Below are 17,300 nucleotides of genomic sequence, written 5' to 3'. Positions count from 1 at the left end.
AGTGGTGGGAGCAGGGTGAGAAGAGTGAGATGAGGGAGCCATGTGACTGTGATGGGAGTATTTGGGGGAGCCCAGGCTCTATACTGGGAGTAGGGTGCAGTGACGGTGTGCAATATTTCATAGCCATTTGTACATACGGTCCATTTGACATTTTTGGGGGGGTCCGGCCTGCCCAAAGTTTGCTCAGGGGGGGGGCGGCAGGCTAAAAACGTTTGAAGACCACTGCCCTAAACTTACACTAAAGGGAGTTTTAGTTACTTTTAAATGTGCCTAATGACAAGCTGGTGGCCGCAGTTACGTTTTTACCATTTTTGCGCTCTAAGATTCTCCATCAGTTGGCCATAAAAGCTAAAAGAAATCTCGAAGGAGCCGATTCAACGGTAATAATCCTGATAGAGAATCCTTTGAAAGCAAAGAAGGTCCTGGAAACAACTGGAAATGGACTGGATTAAAACAGGACTGGAAATGAGACTGGTAAAACTGAAGAATAGTTTCCTAGTAGTGGAAAAAAAACTGGGAGAGTTGCCTAAGTATCTGCTAAAACATCCCAGCAGTGAATCAAGATATGTCTTTCTTAAGGCCCTCCTTAACCTAATTCATACAGGCGAGATCCTAAGTATTAGAGGGCAAAGCCAGAATATCATATCATTTTGTAAAATGTGTGCAACTCAAAATAAGCAAAATCTGCGTCATTTACTCATAGAATGCAAAGGAACTCGGAGAACTTTTGGAATCGCTTGATCTCGGGGCATAACGCCACCCTGATGATTGCAGTGGGTCAAGTCCTTTCAAAACTTGGCATGACCCATTCAAGCGTTGGGCAGAACGGGACCAGTGCCTCACCAGTCATTACGGCTTTATATAACAGTAGAAACCAATAACGTAATTTGGGTTGCAGGTTTCCGGGGAAATGAGGGTTTCTTATTTTTTCTTATTTTTTTTCTATTTTTCATATCTTTTTTTTATTTTTTTATCTTTTCGATTTTCTTTTTAGCCTTCTATTCTATCGATGTTTCTTTTTGTTAGGCATATTTTCCATTTTTGATGAAATGATTTGTTAGATAACTGTATTTTTACTGTGGTAAATAGACAAAATTGCTGTTTTTTATATTTTGTAAAGATCTATTTGATCCAAACAAATAAAATAAAAAATAAAAAAAATAAAAAAAATAAAGAAATCCATTTTATCAGCTACAACATATGGAAGGTATGGCCTGTGCTAAGTTATAAAAGTAGATTTAGAGTGTAAAATTGGAACAACGGTTTAATGGATATTGGGTAAAAGTGAGCATTTGAAATAACATATATTCCTATGTAGGTAAAGCTGAGTAAGCCGTTGGGTGAGACTAGGCGGTTACCTATAGCAACACCAGCAGAGATGGTATCAACATGTTGATTTGCTTTGGCAGCATAATTCCTTGACATGCCCTGGTTGAATTACCCAGCCAGACAAAAAGTGGTGTACTGCAAAAGTGAATCTAGGTTTATTACTGGAGAAAAAAGCGGGCTCTAGTTGGCGACCACTCCTGCGCTAAGCTCTAAGTTCTTAGTACTCTCGTAGTGATGTATGCAAGGTCACAGGTTGGTACAGGTGAGGCCCACACCTCTTTGGTTAGGTTGAGGAAAAGATCCTTGCTACTTTGCACTGGTTATTTCCAAAAGGATACATGTCCATGCTGAATGCGTTTGATATGATGTACGTTTATTTTAGTTAAGACTTATGGTCTTGAGTTGGTCAGCCGACACGTGTTTCGACCTGTAGGGTCTTTATCAAGGTTGATGTTAACAGTACACATATCCAGTAGTAATTGATATGGGTAACAAATGTGTGTGCTAGAGCTTGACTAAGTGAATCATTTAGTAAATCCATTTTTGTGTGCATAGGTAACATTTTGCAGTGTAAGTTACATGGTAATTGGTAGTACATGATATATACATTTGTTTTTAATACATTTGTTTTGGACAGTGCCAATGGAGAAGGAAAAGAGGGGGGAAAAGAGCGAGAACAGAGATGGGTTAGTATCGTAGTTCCTTATGATTGTGGGGTATGGGGGTCAAGTTATATTGGCGGTTTGTACTTATGGTCTGGTTTAGGTGGGGATGGGGTCTGGATTCCCAGATGGGATCCCCTGTTGGGGATGGGCTGATCTTATGTGGTCCCAGTATTGGGGATTAGATATTCCTGTGGCTGAAAATAAGGGCGGTAGTACTTTGTTACTTAGTGTGGCAATTTTGCAGGTAAGTATTTTTAATTTTGCATTTGCAAATTGCTTGTGGGGTGGACCATGCATGCCTCCAGTGCTGGTGATCTTGCCGTGTGTTCCAGTGCATAGCTTATGGTCCTGAGGGGTGTGAGAGGTGTTGGTCCCTGTGCGTTAATGGCATGTGAGAGTGAAGCGCAGTGGTATAGCGTATTGCTGAGTGTGAGCGATAATTATTAGAAAGGAGGGGGTTCGCCGCCATCTTTCGGTGGCTTATTGCCTTGAAAACACCCAACTATCCCCATGCGTAACAACATTTTGGGTGTCATTGTTCTCCTTATCGTCATGCTTTTCGTGGGTAAATCTAGATGTCCGAGCTCATGACCTTTTAACACCAAAAGATAAGGGTCACTGAACCATGCTATGTTCTAGAGCCCCATGATTTCAGCTGAACAGTAGAACTGTTTGGAAGAACTTTTTGATATCTATGAGTTAACAACAATCAAAGTATTTGGTACATGCAATGTGCACACTGATGAATGTAATGTTATATGTATACATACTGTAAACAATGAATACATTTTGCAGAATTAAATTATCAATTCAGAAATGTTTTTGGGAAAACATTGTGACATTTTTTACAAATTGGTGTTGCATTTGTCGGCGTGTGCTCAGGCATTGGGGAGGGGATTCCCATATCCCTTCTTTTTTGTTGATAGTAGTCCCACATTTGCCAGTGGGATTTGATGTTAGCACCTTTAAATTAATTGAAAAGTCTCTGACAAATTCCAGAATTTCATTATATACGTCCTGTAAGGGAGGCATGGTATCACAAGTACGACACTGACACAAAGGATACAATTTGTAAAACCTTTATTGAAGTTTCAATGGGGTTGGAGAAACTCCTACTTTGCCCTATAGCTAAAATGGGAGTGGTCTCGACCATCAAATAATAAATAAACAGTCCTAGTCCGTCTCTGTCAAATCAAAATGGCCTATACTAACAAAAACCAAATTCCTGCCCTATATCTTGTACAACAGATATGAAAAGGTGAACATGTTTGCAAATGAAAGTCAGTGTTCAAATAGAAAGAATAAATGAGGCAGAGTCAGCTCTCCTTCCCACGTTGGACAGCACGGAGTAAGGCAGTCCCTGTAGGCAAGATGACACACTCTGGCTGAGGTTCTTAACACAAAAGGTAGTTCGAAACGTGGATTGTGGCCCGTCTGGCCTTCCACGTTAAAGTTACTTTCCAACTTCCAACACACAGTTCACAAAACAGTTAACGTTGGTCACCAATTGTGAGAAATTAGAAATTACAGAATCTATACCTTTTTTAAATGTAACTAAACAATACATGTAATATAGAAAAAACACTGCAGGGTGTGTCTCAGTACCTTCCCTGGACTGGTAAGGACGTTGCATCCGTATAAGGGAATGGGGTTTGATGCCCTTCAAACTTCTCATTGACGCCTTCTGTGCCTTTTGAGACTCCACTGATGTTTAGTATGCTACTTAAATGATATAACTTGTTAACTCAATATGTTACAGCGCTTTCATCATGTCATTGCATTTAAAAACGACAATGATGATAAACTTACATTTGAGAATGCAATTGTTCATTAACATTCAGGCCTGAACTGGACGCATGTGACTCTCCAGACAAATATCCCCAACTTTTCCACGTGATCCTGGACATTGAAATAGAAGCGGCTGACAGGCAGACAGATCTCACCCCTCCCTGGGAACATTTTATAACAAAAGACATTAATCCCAACATGCTCTTTTCTTCTCAACAAGAACATCAAGATGCTCTCGCAGTTGGAGGTAAGAGCTGAATTACTTTTACAATCAACCATTCTTTTGATAATATTTCATTATTCTGCTTTTTAAAGATGCATCCTGATATTTTCTTTGGATTCATGTTTGTGTTTTGCAGGGAAGCCTCCGGTTGAAGTACCTCAAGATAATTTACGGACCGCTGCAGGGCAAGGTGCATTTTTTCCATCTTTGAATTGGCAAGGTACTTTCAGATGAAATTCTAACTACTGGCAGTATGCCTTCTGACAGCCATGTTATGCCGCTGGCATTCATGCAGTCATTGGGAGAAATAGAAGCCGGAGGGCCTGATTCACACAGATATGCATCAGATTAAGTCAAGAGATGGCTGTTACATCTTAGATGTGCAGCTCCTACCTTGCCCATGATTCACACACCCTAAAACCGGAACAAATCTAATGATTCCTGGAGCTTCTCTGAGATTCCGCTATACTAATCATGGACATCATACACATGCGCAAACAGTTTTAGGCTGATTCCGGCGCTCCTCACAATATTTAAATAGAGTAGGTGCAAAGCCGTGTAACAGAGGTCTATTACCCTTAGACTGTAAAGGGAAATAATGCTGCAAACTTAAGTAACTAGACCTCAAAGTGTTTCGCGCTTAACTGGGCATGCTTATGGTATGCCCAGTAAATCAAATAGCACGAATATAGGAGTTAATTCGTGAAGGTTGGTTTCTAAGTCTGTTGTCCTTTAAGACAGTGTGCCCATCCGTATATTAGCCTTGCTTTGTTAAGAAGTCTTATGTTCTAAAGAATATATAAAGACTGTTACTTTTTCCCAATTCGTGTGGTTTAATTCAAAGTAACAAATTCTTGCATTCAGGTAGTTATACAAGATGAAAGACAAATTGCATGCACAAAGTTCTGATACGTTCAGTTCAAAGTTCTTTTTGCAAAAAAAACAAAATTGTTATGAATCCTGTTACATCACAGGGGAATTCAGTTACGCTTGGTGAATTGGGTTTCAATAGCTGATAGTCTCTAATGTAGAAGAATAATAGTTGTTGGATTGTGTGTTTTTGATCACTGTTGCTCCACAGTTCGAAATTGCACTCTGTTTGTACCTTGAATGCACAGAAATAGTGATTTAGATTCTTAGCCCTCTGATTCACTGTTACTTCACAGTTAATTTGCAGTATTTGAGGTTTGCAAGAATTCCATTTGTTACCATCACTTATGTAAATATTCTCATGTTGAGATTGTGCCTTCTTATTCTACTACCCGACACGTGTTTCACCGTCTGTATTCCGACGGTTCCTCAGGGGTATTATGGTAAAAATATTAATACTTGAGAGATATTGCCAGGTTGGCCTTGGTTGGGTTGTGTGATTGGTCTTGTTTGAGTTACTCCTAATAAGAGTTAAGGAAAAAAAAGAAAAGGGGGAGAGGGAAAAGAAAGGAATCGTATAAAAATGATAAAGCAAAACGAGGGAAAAGTTACTGCTGTAAGCATACATTTTATCTGTTTGTTTCAGTCTGGTATTAAACCAAACGGCATATCACATTATGGTTTGTAATATTTGGTAGCTAAACTGGTGGTGCCATGGGTGTTAGATTTTAACAATTCTAAATTACTACATAGGGTACATAAATCACTTTGAGCACTTACTTGAGTGGCCTTTATGGTGAGGTAGGTTGACAGTGTTTTCCACATGTTGTAATGAGAGTTCTGAGAAAGGGGGTACAGATAGCAGTTTCCTTTGTCCCTTATTATGTAGAAAGTGTTTTTTTAGCTTGGACATCTCAGGAAGCCTCCAGAGTTCTCCAGATTTGCCTCTTTTGTAGGCTTTTTTTTATGAGATATATGAAAGCAGGTGCAAATCCAGATGCTCCAGGTGATCCTGATTTTCTCCTGTGCATATGTTTGTGAACCGAGCCCTTTATGGGCAACTTGGCACGATAGTAGAGCACATTGAAAAGTTTGAATGGATGTGGTGCTTTGTGCCCTACTTAGCACATTTTCCAAATTCAAAAATAATGCAAGTAAATGTGAAGAGTCCATCTAGAATTGTTGTCTGGTTCCATTTTATCTCCACTTTGATTTCTCGACTTTTCTGTGATCCATACATTCAACACGCTGACGTTGCTTAAATTAATATGGCTTTCACCCCCGCTTTGGGGGCAGATATGGATGGTAATGGCCTGCCAGCCCGAGCCTAGAGATGGGGCCCATTACCAGCCATGTCCGCCCCCTACACCGGGGTTGAAAGCCACTCGCACTCTGGGGTATATCCGGTGTGCGAACAGTTTATTTGTTTCCTCTGGAGATTGACTGCACAAGTGAAGCCAATCTCCCCAGAAAGAAAAAGAAAAGATGGCTGCTGCCATTGGGAAAAGGGGCCCGGGAGCTGGAGGAGCACCGTGACCGGAGCACAAAGCTCTGGTATAGCAGGTAAGTGGGGAGGGAGGCAGGAGGTAGGAAGGGGTATGGTTTGCTTTGGGGGGTGAAGAGGAAACAAGGAGAGGCTTTCTATTGTTTCCCCACATAAAAAAAAGATGCTGCCACATGGGTAAGGGCCCCGAGTGGCTGGAAACAACTGCCATTGAATTTGTGTTTATCGTTTGCTGTTCCAGCCACCTGATTGGCTGAGCGTCCTTCCCAGGATACGAATATGATTTAGATCTCCACAATAAGGGCCTCATTATGAATGCTGTTGTAATTGCAGCACTCAATATACCACTACTGCATGCAAACTGCATGCAGTAAGGGGAAAGGTCTGCATGCTTCTGAGTCATGAAAATCCTTCCGTTTTTTTTCCAATTCGAGTCCTCCAGAGCTCTGTGGGGAAATACCACATTACCACACGTGGGATTACATCTGGTGATGCTTTTCTGTGGAAGAAATGTCCTCCACACAAAAGCAGGTGGACACAAAGAGGTTCAGTAATGAAACTCGTAGTGTGCCTGTTAAGTAAAATATGCAGTATTTCCAAATACCACTTTTAACATTGCAAAGAAACTTTTAATGACGTCCTAACTGTTTTTAAAAGATTATTTTTTGTCATCTGAAAACAAAGAGTTCATTTTGGTTTCTCTATTAAAGAAACAGCAAGGTGCAAGCCATTTAGACACTTTGGTTTGCTTTGGACATCCCCTACAGGAAAGTTTCTAACCGTTTCCATTAAGATTATACTGCTTGCTTTCAACAGGTGCTAGCAGGTACTGGTCCGGCCTCTTCAACCCACTGTTTACAGCAATATATGATTATATTTAAGTGGTCATGTGCTTAACCCAAATTCCACTCTGTCACCCTGTTAGGTAGATTTTCCTTCTTGGGTGAAATTCTCCCCACTGTGTGAGTCCCCCAGCATTTTTGCTGGACTATTGCATTTTTGGACTGATTCTCCTGAGTGGGATCCTTTTTCCACACTCACTTATTATTTTACTCTAACCTTGGGAACCCCCTTTCTCTCTCTTTTGTACTTTTTAATGGAGTTATGCTTTCCTCCATGTTTTCTGGCATCTACATATTATTATTTCAGCACCCAGCACTTTCTGTGCAGTGTTTCTGCAAGCTCTGTGAGCTTTCCTTTTTACTTTACCCGTATTAACACAAGTTAGCAGGGCAGGGGGACACCCTTATGTTCCTCCTGTATTTTATTTTGTGAGATAAGCAAGCCCCGTCTTATGTGGAGTGCTGAGGGGAAACATTGTCTCCCTTTTCCCTTTTCCCACGGTTTCAGTAACTTTTAGTTACTGCTAAAAGTTCATCTGGCAGTCTGATGGCAGTGTACTTTTTACATTAGCTTTTGTGGACGTTTGTCGCAAGCTGCCATCACAGCTGTAACAAGGGCCACTACGGTCACCATTGCCTAAAATGATGGCTGTACTTTTTTAAGACCAGCTCATGATGACTTGTTCTTACTTGAGTCTTCTTCTACTTGCTTGGGTGTAGGAGGTCCTGATGGGTGCATGAAAGGACAGGAAGTGGGGGAAGTGACAGAAATTCCCCAGGTTTTTGTCCTCCAGTGGGCTTGCCTGGAACCAGTTTGAGCTGAGAGGCTGGCTGTTCCCTTTAAACAGTCACCCCCCAGATTTGCTTAAAGCTTGTCTGGTGATTGGTGAGCTCAGGCCGTGTTCCTGCATAAAAGACGAGGGTCTTGGAGCAGAAACTCAGAGTCAACCACTGGAAGAAGGACGTCCGTAGTCACTACCTGTGACTGCCAGTCCCAGCTACAAATTCTGTGCGACAGGAAAGCCGCGAAGCAGATGACTTCCTCCCTTAGACTGGTGGCCATAACCAGTCCTAAAACGAACTGCATTTTGCACTTTGCCTGGAAGAGCTGCAACCTCCATGGCCTGCAATTCACCAGTACATGGGGTCCTGTGCCATTTTGCGGTGCAACGTCAACCAAAGCACGGTTTCGTACAAAACTTTGCAGGCATCCTCCTGAAATCCCAGAGATTGTATGCCACTCCTGAAAGTCTCCTCAGCCAATACAAAGACCGAGAACCAGAGAAAAGTCTACCACACAGAGCCGTCCTTCATCCGAACCCTGAAAATTGCACCAAATAGCCAGTGCTGCGAAGACCTTCTGCTGGGCGTCCAATTCCTCAAGAGAAACCACCAGATCCATTGCACAATTATTTTCTTCAGTCCCCAAGACCAAGAAACTCGAACCAGAGTCTGCTGTCACCTCTCCTTGGGGACCGTCCTGCTGCACAAGCTTCTTCACTGATAAGGTACCATTCAGTCCCTAATTCTTACCTTGGGCCTGCTTTGTTGTTCCTGTGCTTCAGAGGGTTGCAGTTAAGCTGTTACTTGCATTCCCTCCTAGGCCGCCATTGAGCTACATTGGGGTGGACAACCCCTTGTACTCTATACAAAAGAAATATTTTGCTGCTTACCTGTACACTTGAATAACTCTTCATAGACTCTGCCTTGTTTGCTGCTTACCTGCTTTTCTTCTTTTGCAATGGTCACTGGACTCCCTGTGCCCCTCTCGATTCTGTGAGACTCACTTAGTCTAGGGCTGGACTTCCTCAGATTTGGTTAAGCAGGGGTTAACTAAAGTATATACGGTGGTCTAAAGTTTACATACCTGTTTGAGAAGATTCTACCACTTCTGTGTTACTTTAGAAGTGTTCTAAAGTATCTTTTATCCTTTTGCTATTGCATATTATTCTGTGTTCAATGCTACTGTGTGATAGTACTTGAAGCTTTAGTATATATAAAATAAAGATGTATTTTTAGAGAACTGCCAGTGTGTAAGTGTTTGCTTGAATAAAGTTTATCGTGACAAATCTAAGAATGACCCTTCTCCCCTAGAGACAGACCTTTCCCATGGTGCCAGACGGGTACATCCACAGTACAATAGTCCCCCATGGGAGCAGGGGAAGAGGGGGGCGCAACGAAGGAGGATCACATGGGGAAGGAATCCCGTTGGGATTTGATAAGGCCACCATCAGAGAAAGTGGTATGACCCTGCTTCAATACACTCAACCCCTTCTCCAACCCTAAAACCTCCTACCCCCTCTCTAGATACAGCCAATGTATTTTGCTGTCATGTCAGTCAACCTAGCATGCATTACAAGAGTGAAAGACCAGAGAGAAGCAGAGTGAATGGTTTAGCTTCTGAACGCCAGTGACCGGCCCAAAGCAGTACAAAAATCCCATGCATGAATCTGAAAGAAGCTCAGCTGGGACGCAGACGACAGAGAGTGATCCTCTGAGGAGGAACAGCAGGAGCCGTACACAGGAGCAGCTGACACGAGTCGCGAGGAAAGCCATAACCAGAGTAGAAGGAGAACCTGAACATTGTCCACGATAAAGGGACTACTCGGGTTGCTGCCAAGTGTATCCTCTGAGCTTCCTAAACCCTGTGAAGTGTGCGCAAGAAAGAACACACAGCCTGGAAGGGTCAGAAGACTGCTAACACACGACAGACCCCGATGGATACCCTAATGCTACTGGAGCTCAGAGAAGGGACACAGCTGCCCAGGTACAGCTGGTACCTATGAGGAAGAAACAAACAGGTACACGGGTTACCCAGGAGGTGCTAAGGTCTGAGGAAGCAACAGGGTGAACCCAGAAGCTGGAAAAAGAGGGTCTGGGACCCTGAAGCATAGCAAGAAGAGTTGTATACTTGGCAGGAGAGTGAACCAAGCAGATACGACGCTAAGTGCAAGTCTGGGATCCACACCCAAACAGAAGGGTCAAGAATAAGAGGGTCTGAGACCCTGATTGCAAACGAAGCAAAGTAGGAAGAGTTGAATACTTGGCAGGAGAGTAAACCAGGTAGATACAAAGCTACAGTGCAAATCTGGGACCCGCCACAACTAAAAGGTCAAGAATGAGAGGGTTTGAGACCCGGATTGCAAATGAAGCAAATCAGGAAGAGTTGTATACTTGTCAGGAGAGTGAACCAGATGGATACAATGCAACAGTGCGAGCCTTGGACCCGCACCTATATGAGAAACCAAAGTTTAAAGTGACAAAGATTAAGAGGGTCCGGGACCCTGTGAAAGAAAGAGAGACAGTTTATGAGATAACACTTGCTTGGCAGGAGGCTGAACCAAGCCATGTAAAGTATTGCAAGTCTGGGATCCACACCCACATGAAAGGTTGAGAATAAGAGGGCCAAGCACCCTGGAACTGACAGAAGGAACCCTACGCTTGATAGCAAACTGTGCCAAATTTGTAGAATAAAGAAGTATGAACACAAGACGCATTCCCTTTAGAATTGCCCAGTGACACTTTACCAAAAGGGACAGAGGGGCTCAGGAACCCTAAAGAAATGGGCATAATATAAGAAGAGGTCTAGGGGAAAGGAGCACATCCCTAGCATTGGCATCTGGTATTTTTGGAAAATTATTTTGCATCACTTTTTATTACCAGAGAGAGTGAGAACTTTTCCGTTGGTTGAAAATACAAAGAACACTTTTTACTTTGATAAGAGATCATTCTTGCATGGTTGCTTTAGATTGTTAGTATTAGGGACAGAGGTAGGGTTTGAGACACAATGGGGACTGACTTTTTTAGTTTTGGATGCCCTGACAATGTCACTAGTTTTATTTCAAGTAGGGAAACCTCTCTTAGAATTAGGGATATAGAGGCCTTTTTTAATCAATACAAGTCTATACTCAGAAGATATGCCAGCATTGTGTTCAAGCCTTACTACTGCACCCTTACAGTGTGTTCCAAGTACTGTGTGCCTCACTACAGACCCCACCACTCCTAGACTAAGCCTGGCTGATCAGCCATTTCTACCAAACCTTTGGGTATTTCAGACTAAACCTAAGGGGTATCCGACTCTTCATCCAAGGTAGGCTTTCAAAAGTATTATCACAGATAGGACTTTTGTAAAACCTCCTAACACACCCAAACCCCTGAAAAATGTGGCAAACTCAACGAATAAGTGAACGTTTGGTTGTTTCAAGTTTCAGTTTGGATAACATCATTTGTATTTAAACATGCTCAACAGTAGGCTGGCAGACAAATGCAAAACCGCATTAACCATATCATCTAATGGCCCAGTGGATGACGTCATCAGATACAGACGCACAGAACAGCCTGGATGGCCAGCTGTTCACATGCATATAGTTTTTCCATCTACCACTATCTAGACCAATAGTTTATGCTTTTAGTGGTTGCACAAATCCGAAACCTTACAATTGAATACATTGTGTGAAAGCTCATCTATTAACCTGTGTTCTTGCGAATGTGCAGTGTTATACATAATCAAGTAGTTGAAAAGGTCAAAGTCAAAGCCAAAGCCAAATGACCAGAGGGTCCAATACAAATATTATCCACTTAACCCTTTTGACAGCTCGCCCTGTGCAAAAGGCTAGGATGTGGCAGAGTTCAGGTGAACGCCAGCTATACTAGTAATATTAGAGAATGGTGTTGCCTCATCTGCAGAAAGCCCAGTCTGCAAGAGTCATATTTAGTATGTGTGAATGACAGGAACAATAACCCCCAATAATCTCATATAAACCACTGTGGGGAATTCTCTGACCGCCAAATCTATCAAAGACATAGGACGATAATTCTGAAGCTATGAAAAATCCTTTTCTAGCCTTTGTGCCAGTGTTTTTACGGTATAGCGACAGTAAAATGCAAAGAAATCTATTGGCTGTAATGAAATGAGAAAATGAGTGTGCATCGCATATAGTTTTCCGGTTAATATCCCGGGCATGGTCCGTTGTGGTGCCTTAGTTTCATCTTTTACCTTTCCAATTGTTATCGCTTCCTACAACGAGACACCAAAGCTAGAGGAAGAACAGAGTGGGCAAGAGATCATGATAGAATAATACAACTGAATTTCAACAAGTGAACACAGAAAAAAGGAAGTGGCGCATTTCATATGCAGTTGGGCTGAAACCCTAATTTGCAGGAAGTTATCAAACATATGAAGCTTATTTTAGGAGTCAGCAACCCATATTGCACACACTAACAGAGGGCATATGGGCATCATAGTTATGACCGTGTTTGCTCAGAAACCCCCTGCCAGAATGGTTGTGTCCCATTCCCTGAGAATTAATCTTAGCCACAGGCTTCTTTGACCTTCAGTGGAGGAAGCCATTTGTGCATTTCAGCAGCCACAACACATGCACCTCTCAGAATACAAATAATACAAATCAAAATGTGATACTTTGTATCACATGAAATGATTCAGAATACGTTGGCATAAACTATTAAGTACTTCAGGTGACAGACGAGAATGTTCAGCAGACAATAATTAGGGGCAACTCGTTCCAATGTATCCAAATTTCGGTGGGCAATATAATCAGTTATAATTGTTGGTTATCTTCCTGCATGTAAAGTTTTATGAGTTAATTGCATGTATGTGCTTAAATGTGTTTGCAGATAGGAGATGCTGACAGAAAAAACAAGAGGCACAATGCCAACTATACACAAATCCAGATCAGGAACACTATGTCAACGGCAGGTCTTACCTTTGCCGATTTGTTGTTCTTTTTTAGGGAATAATGGTCTAACGTTTGCAGAAGCCACCTTCCCACGGTAACCTGACTGGGTTGGTGGCCTCTGGGACAATAACCAATTGAGGGGAAAAAAACAAAGGGAAAAGAAAAATCTGAGTCTGGATTCCCAAGAGCGTTGCAGTACCGGCTATAGGACGAGCAAAACACACAAAAAGATTGGAGTCCAGCAGGATACTGAATAGGACTCAGGAGGCAATTCAGGAAGACAGCGAAGCACAAGGAAGGAAGGGGGAAGCAGAACGGAGAAAAAAGTGTAGAAGAACAAGGTAAGAATTTAGGGCTAGGCAAGGAATAGATCAAGCTACACTATAACGCAATAAAACGCAGCTTACCGGGTCTGCCGCTATCTGAAGTAGTGTTTGATAACAGAATCACGGAAGTGGAAATGCCACCATGCTGGGGGGCACCGCAACCATGCTGGTCGCCATCTTGGAATGGGAAAATCCAGCAAATGGGAGGCTGCAGTAAAAAACAAACAAAGACCCCGAAAAGGTCTGGAACGCCAGCCCCTGTGTCGCTGAATGAGGTAAGGCATGACAGTATACCCCCCATCCAAGACCAGAGGGACCTGGTTTCCATGGGTGTAAGCAATGAAATCTACCAACAGACGCGGAACATGAACATGAGATGCCATTTCCCAGGAATTGTCACAAGGATGAACACTTTTCTAATCTATCAAATACTGTAGGCATCCAAGGCGAAATCTAAAATCACAAATGCCAGCAACTTCGAATTCATCAGAGGCAGTGCCAGAAGGCTGAAAATGATGAAGAGGGACTGCCAACAGCACAAGCCAACAAGGATTTCAGCAAGGAAGAATGAAAGACAGGATGTATTCTGTGCCAATGGTCTTTAAGGTGCAAATGAAAGCAACTGGATTGACTTGTTCTGAAACCAGAAAAGGTCCAAAGTACTTAGGAGATAGTTTAGACGGGACCAAGTGGCTGGGAAGAACCTTTGAAGCCAGCCAGACCTTGTCACCGGGATGGGACTCAGGAACTTCAAATCGTTTCTTATCCACCTGGATCTTGTTACAGACTTTCGAGTTTTCTAGACTGCGAATAGCAGTCTGTCGGGCTTCATGCAGTCTGTCAAGGTGAGCTTTCAAAGTGAGAATCAGTGTCTCTTTTCCGATTGACAAAGGAAAGGCTCTTGGGTGGTAACCATAGGAACAAAAGAATGGAGACATATGTATAGCAGAATGATAAGAGTTATTGTAACAAAATTCAGACATGGCCAAATAGGACTCCCACTCATCTTGAGCCGCTGAAGTAAAACAGCGTAAATACTGTTCCAAGGACTGGTTGAGTCGTTCGGTCTGGCCGTTGGATGGTATCCAGACGGCATAGCTCGTTCAATCTTCAAAGAGTTGCACAAATGGAAGCAGAACTTGGTTACAAATTGGTATCCATGGTCTGAGATGATCTTCCGTGGAAGGCCTTGAAGACAGAAAAAGTATTTTTTTTAAACCTGAGCAGTTTTCGAAGCTGTAGGCAGCTTATGTAAGGCAGAGAAATGTGCCAACTTGGAAAAGCAGTCAACTGTGACCATAATGGAAGTGAAGCCATTTGAGGGTGGTAGATCCACTATAAAGTCTTTGGAAACGGGATGCCATGGTCCTCACAGAACAGGATCTTGATGCAGTTTCCCTGGGGGCAACCGATGTTAGGGTTTGGATTGAGCACATACAGCACAAGTAGATACATATTGGATGACATCCTTAGCCACCGTGGCCCACCAGAAATACCTGAATAGCAATCGTTTTGTGGCTAACACACCTCCATTTCCTGCCATTGGTTTGTCGTGGCACAACTGACGTATTTTGTTTTGTAAAACTGCTGTAGGAACAGTCTATCCTGAAAGAACAGTCTTGGTTTGATAGCAAAAGTAAAGGATTGTCCAACTGAAAATCTTGAAACAATTCCAAATTCCATGTAGCATCCCATATTGCAGACAAGAAGGGTGATACATGTCTGATATAACACTGGTCAGCAATAATGGAATCTGTGCAGGGAACAGATCAGGAATGTAGTCTTGCCTTCTAGTGCAATATGCAATTGTATTTTCTGAGCCAGGAATGCAAGTTATCTTCAAATCATACTGCAGGAAAAAATAGGCCCATCAAGCATGTCGGCTGTTTTGACAATGCAGCTGTTGGAGGACTCTTAGGTTCCGGTGATCCGTCCTGATTTCAATGGTGTGAACCGACCTCCTAAGTAAATGTCTCCATTCTAAAAGGGTCTGCTTCATCGCTAAAAGCACCTTTTCTATTATGGAGTAATTAATTTCACAGAGAAGAAGTTTCCGTGAAAGGTAGCAACATGATGTTCATTGTTTTCTGAATCCTTCTGCAGAACACCTGCACGAATGGCCACATTGGAGGCATTGGTCTCCACGATGAAGGGTCAGGAGGTCAGGATGGCACACTATAGGTGGGGAAGAGAACAGTGAAAAGTGAAACGTTTTTATAAAGCAGCCGCAGCTTCCGGTTTGCACACAAATGTCTTGTTGCCTTTTAGCGTGTCTGTGATAGGTGCAGCGATTTGAGAAAAGTGCTGGATGAGCTTACAGTAAAAAATGCAAAGTCCTAGAAAGCTTTGTACAGTCTTCACAGAGTTGGGCTCCGGCCAATTGGTTACAGCTGTTATCTTTTCCGGGACCATTGAACCCCCTATTTAGACAGAACAAGTAGGCCAAAGAAGATTGAAGAAAAGACCACTTTTCTGGTTTACCTAACAGTTGGTGGGTGCACAGTCTATGAAGGACTTCTCCCACATGGGTTATATGTTCCTGAGGGTTGGACGAATAGATCAAGATGTCGTCCAAGTAGAGGATAACATTGTGATACAATATATCAGCAAAGACATGATCCATGTATCTTTGGAAGACAGCTGGAGCAATAATTAGGCTGAAAGGCATCACTTTATATTCCAAATGACCATACAGGGTGCAGAAGTCGGTCTTCCACTCATCGCTTTGTCTGATGCATAGTAAATGATAGGCACCTCACAGCTTGAGTTTGGTGAAGATCTTTGCGACTCTCAGGGCTTCAAGTATATCAGAGATTAATTGTCATTGAGTCCCTGATAGCCCAAACAAGGATGTAATTCTGTGGAACCCTTTTTAGGAACAAAAAAGAGAAAGGCTCCCGCCGAAGACTTGGATGGAACAATAAGATAATTTGTTTGATTGATATCAAGGAACACTCTTTGAGTCTTCTTCAGGCTCTGATAGCTTCAATTGCACAATCAAACGGGCCATGAGGAGGAAGAGATTTCTCCTCTTGATCACTAAATACATCATGGAAATCGGAATACTGAGGTGCAATGGTATGTATACAAGACACCAAAGAAGAACCATGCTGCGAAACCTGAGACGAAATCTGTACCACTTGGTTCTTCCTTTTTATGCAATGTTGCAATCAGTATTCAGAACCTAGAAATAATGCCCGAGAGGTTCAATTGATGTAAGGGTTGTGGAAGCGCAGCCAGGGTATTCCAAGTATGATGGGGGAAATGGGCAGTTTTATCAGATCAAATTAGAGGGTTTCCACATGATTGACAGTTGTCATGTGCAAAGGAATTGAATGCTCCTCAACTAACCTCAAAACCAGGGGCTCTCCATCAACACCTTTGACTACCACTGCTTTGGATATCCTTTGTCTGGGTATTTGATAATGCAGAGCCCAGACATCATCCATGAAAACCCCTGCTGCTCCATAATCTACCAACGCTGGAACAGAAGTGAAAACGCCGTCCTTCCACTCCAAAGCAACACTGATCACAAGTAAACTGGAGGACGAAGTCTGGGATACATCATTAGTCAACAGTGGTGTTTTTTCTAGAGGTCCTCAGGCCGTAACCAATTGCATAGGCTCAGGAACCTCCGGGCCTGAATCTGTTCTACCAGCCGTGCGTGGAAGCTGTGTTAGGGGAACAGACCTCGAACGTCTCTTTTCTGACTTTCTCTCTTGTAACCTATACTCCAACTATAGGACCATTGTAAGTAGATCCTGAAAGGTAACAGGCTGTGGAACCTGGGCTAGCTCGTCTTTCAACTCGTCATTTAATCCTCGCCTGAATAGAGTGAATTTGGCCTCCTCAGGCTATCTAGTTTCATCAGCAAGTTGCTTGAATTTTGTCACGTAACTTAGACGGGAAGCAGATCCTTGTTGGCAGTACAGCAACTTCTCCTGTGCAGTATAGTTCTGGAAGTCCAAATATCTGTTGCAATTCAGTAACAAAGGCATCCAATTGGTCCAGTAACGGACTTGCGGTTGTCACAAAAAGAGGTGGTCCAGCTTAAGGC

General features: G+C 42.6%; 1 protein-coding gene across 4 annotated transcripts in view; it reads left to right on the top strand.

Moving 5' to 3' along the window:
* Nucleotides 1-17,300, top strand: part of DNAJC6 (DnaJ heat shock protein family (Hsp40) member C6) — a 564,838-nt gene that overhangs the window by 422,140 nt on the left and 125,398 nt on the right. For 3 of the 4 annotated variants that reach the window (XM_069641979.1, XM_069641980.1, XM_069641981.1), the window contains 2 exons: nucleotides 3,836-4,029; nucleotides 4,142-4,225. In XM_069641979.1, the coding sequence (XP_069498080.1) occupies nucleotides 3,836-4,029; nucleotides 4,142-4,225 (278 nt within the window). The remainder of the gene's footprint in view (nucleotides 1-3,835; nucleotides 4,030-4,141; nucleotides 4,226-17,300) is intronic. The other variant, XM_069641978.1, reaches the window with a different exon arrangement.

Source organism: Ambystoma mexicanum, chromosome 1q, assembly GCF_040938575.1.
Source record: "Ambystoma mexicanum isolate Mex_15411 chromosome 1q, UKY_AmexF1_1, whole genome shotgun sequence".
Classification (NCBI taxonomy): Eukaryota; Metazoa; Chordata; class Amphibia; order Caudata; family Ambystomatidae; genus Ambystoma; species Ambystoma mexicanum.
Note: the sequence above shows the minus strand (reverse complement) of the source record. Positions and strands in the feature narration are given on the sequence as shown.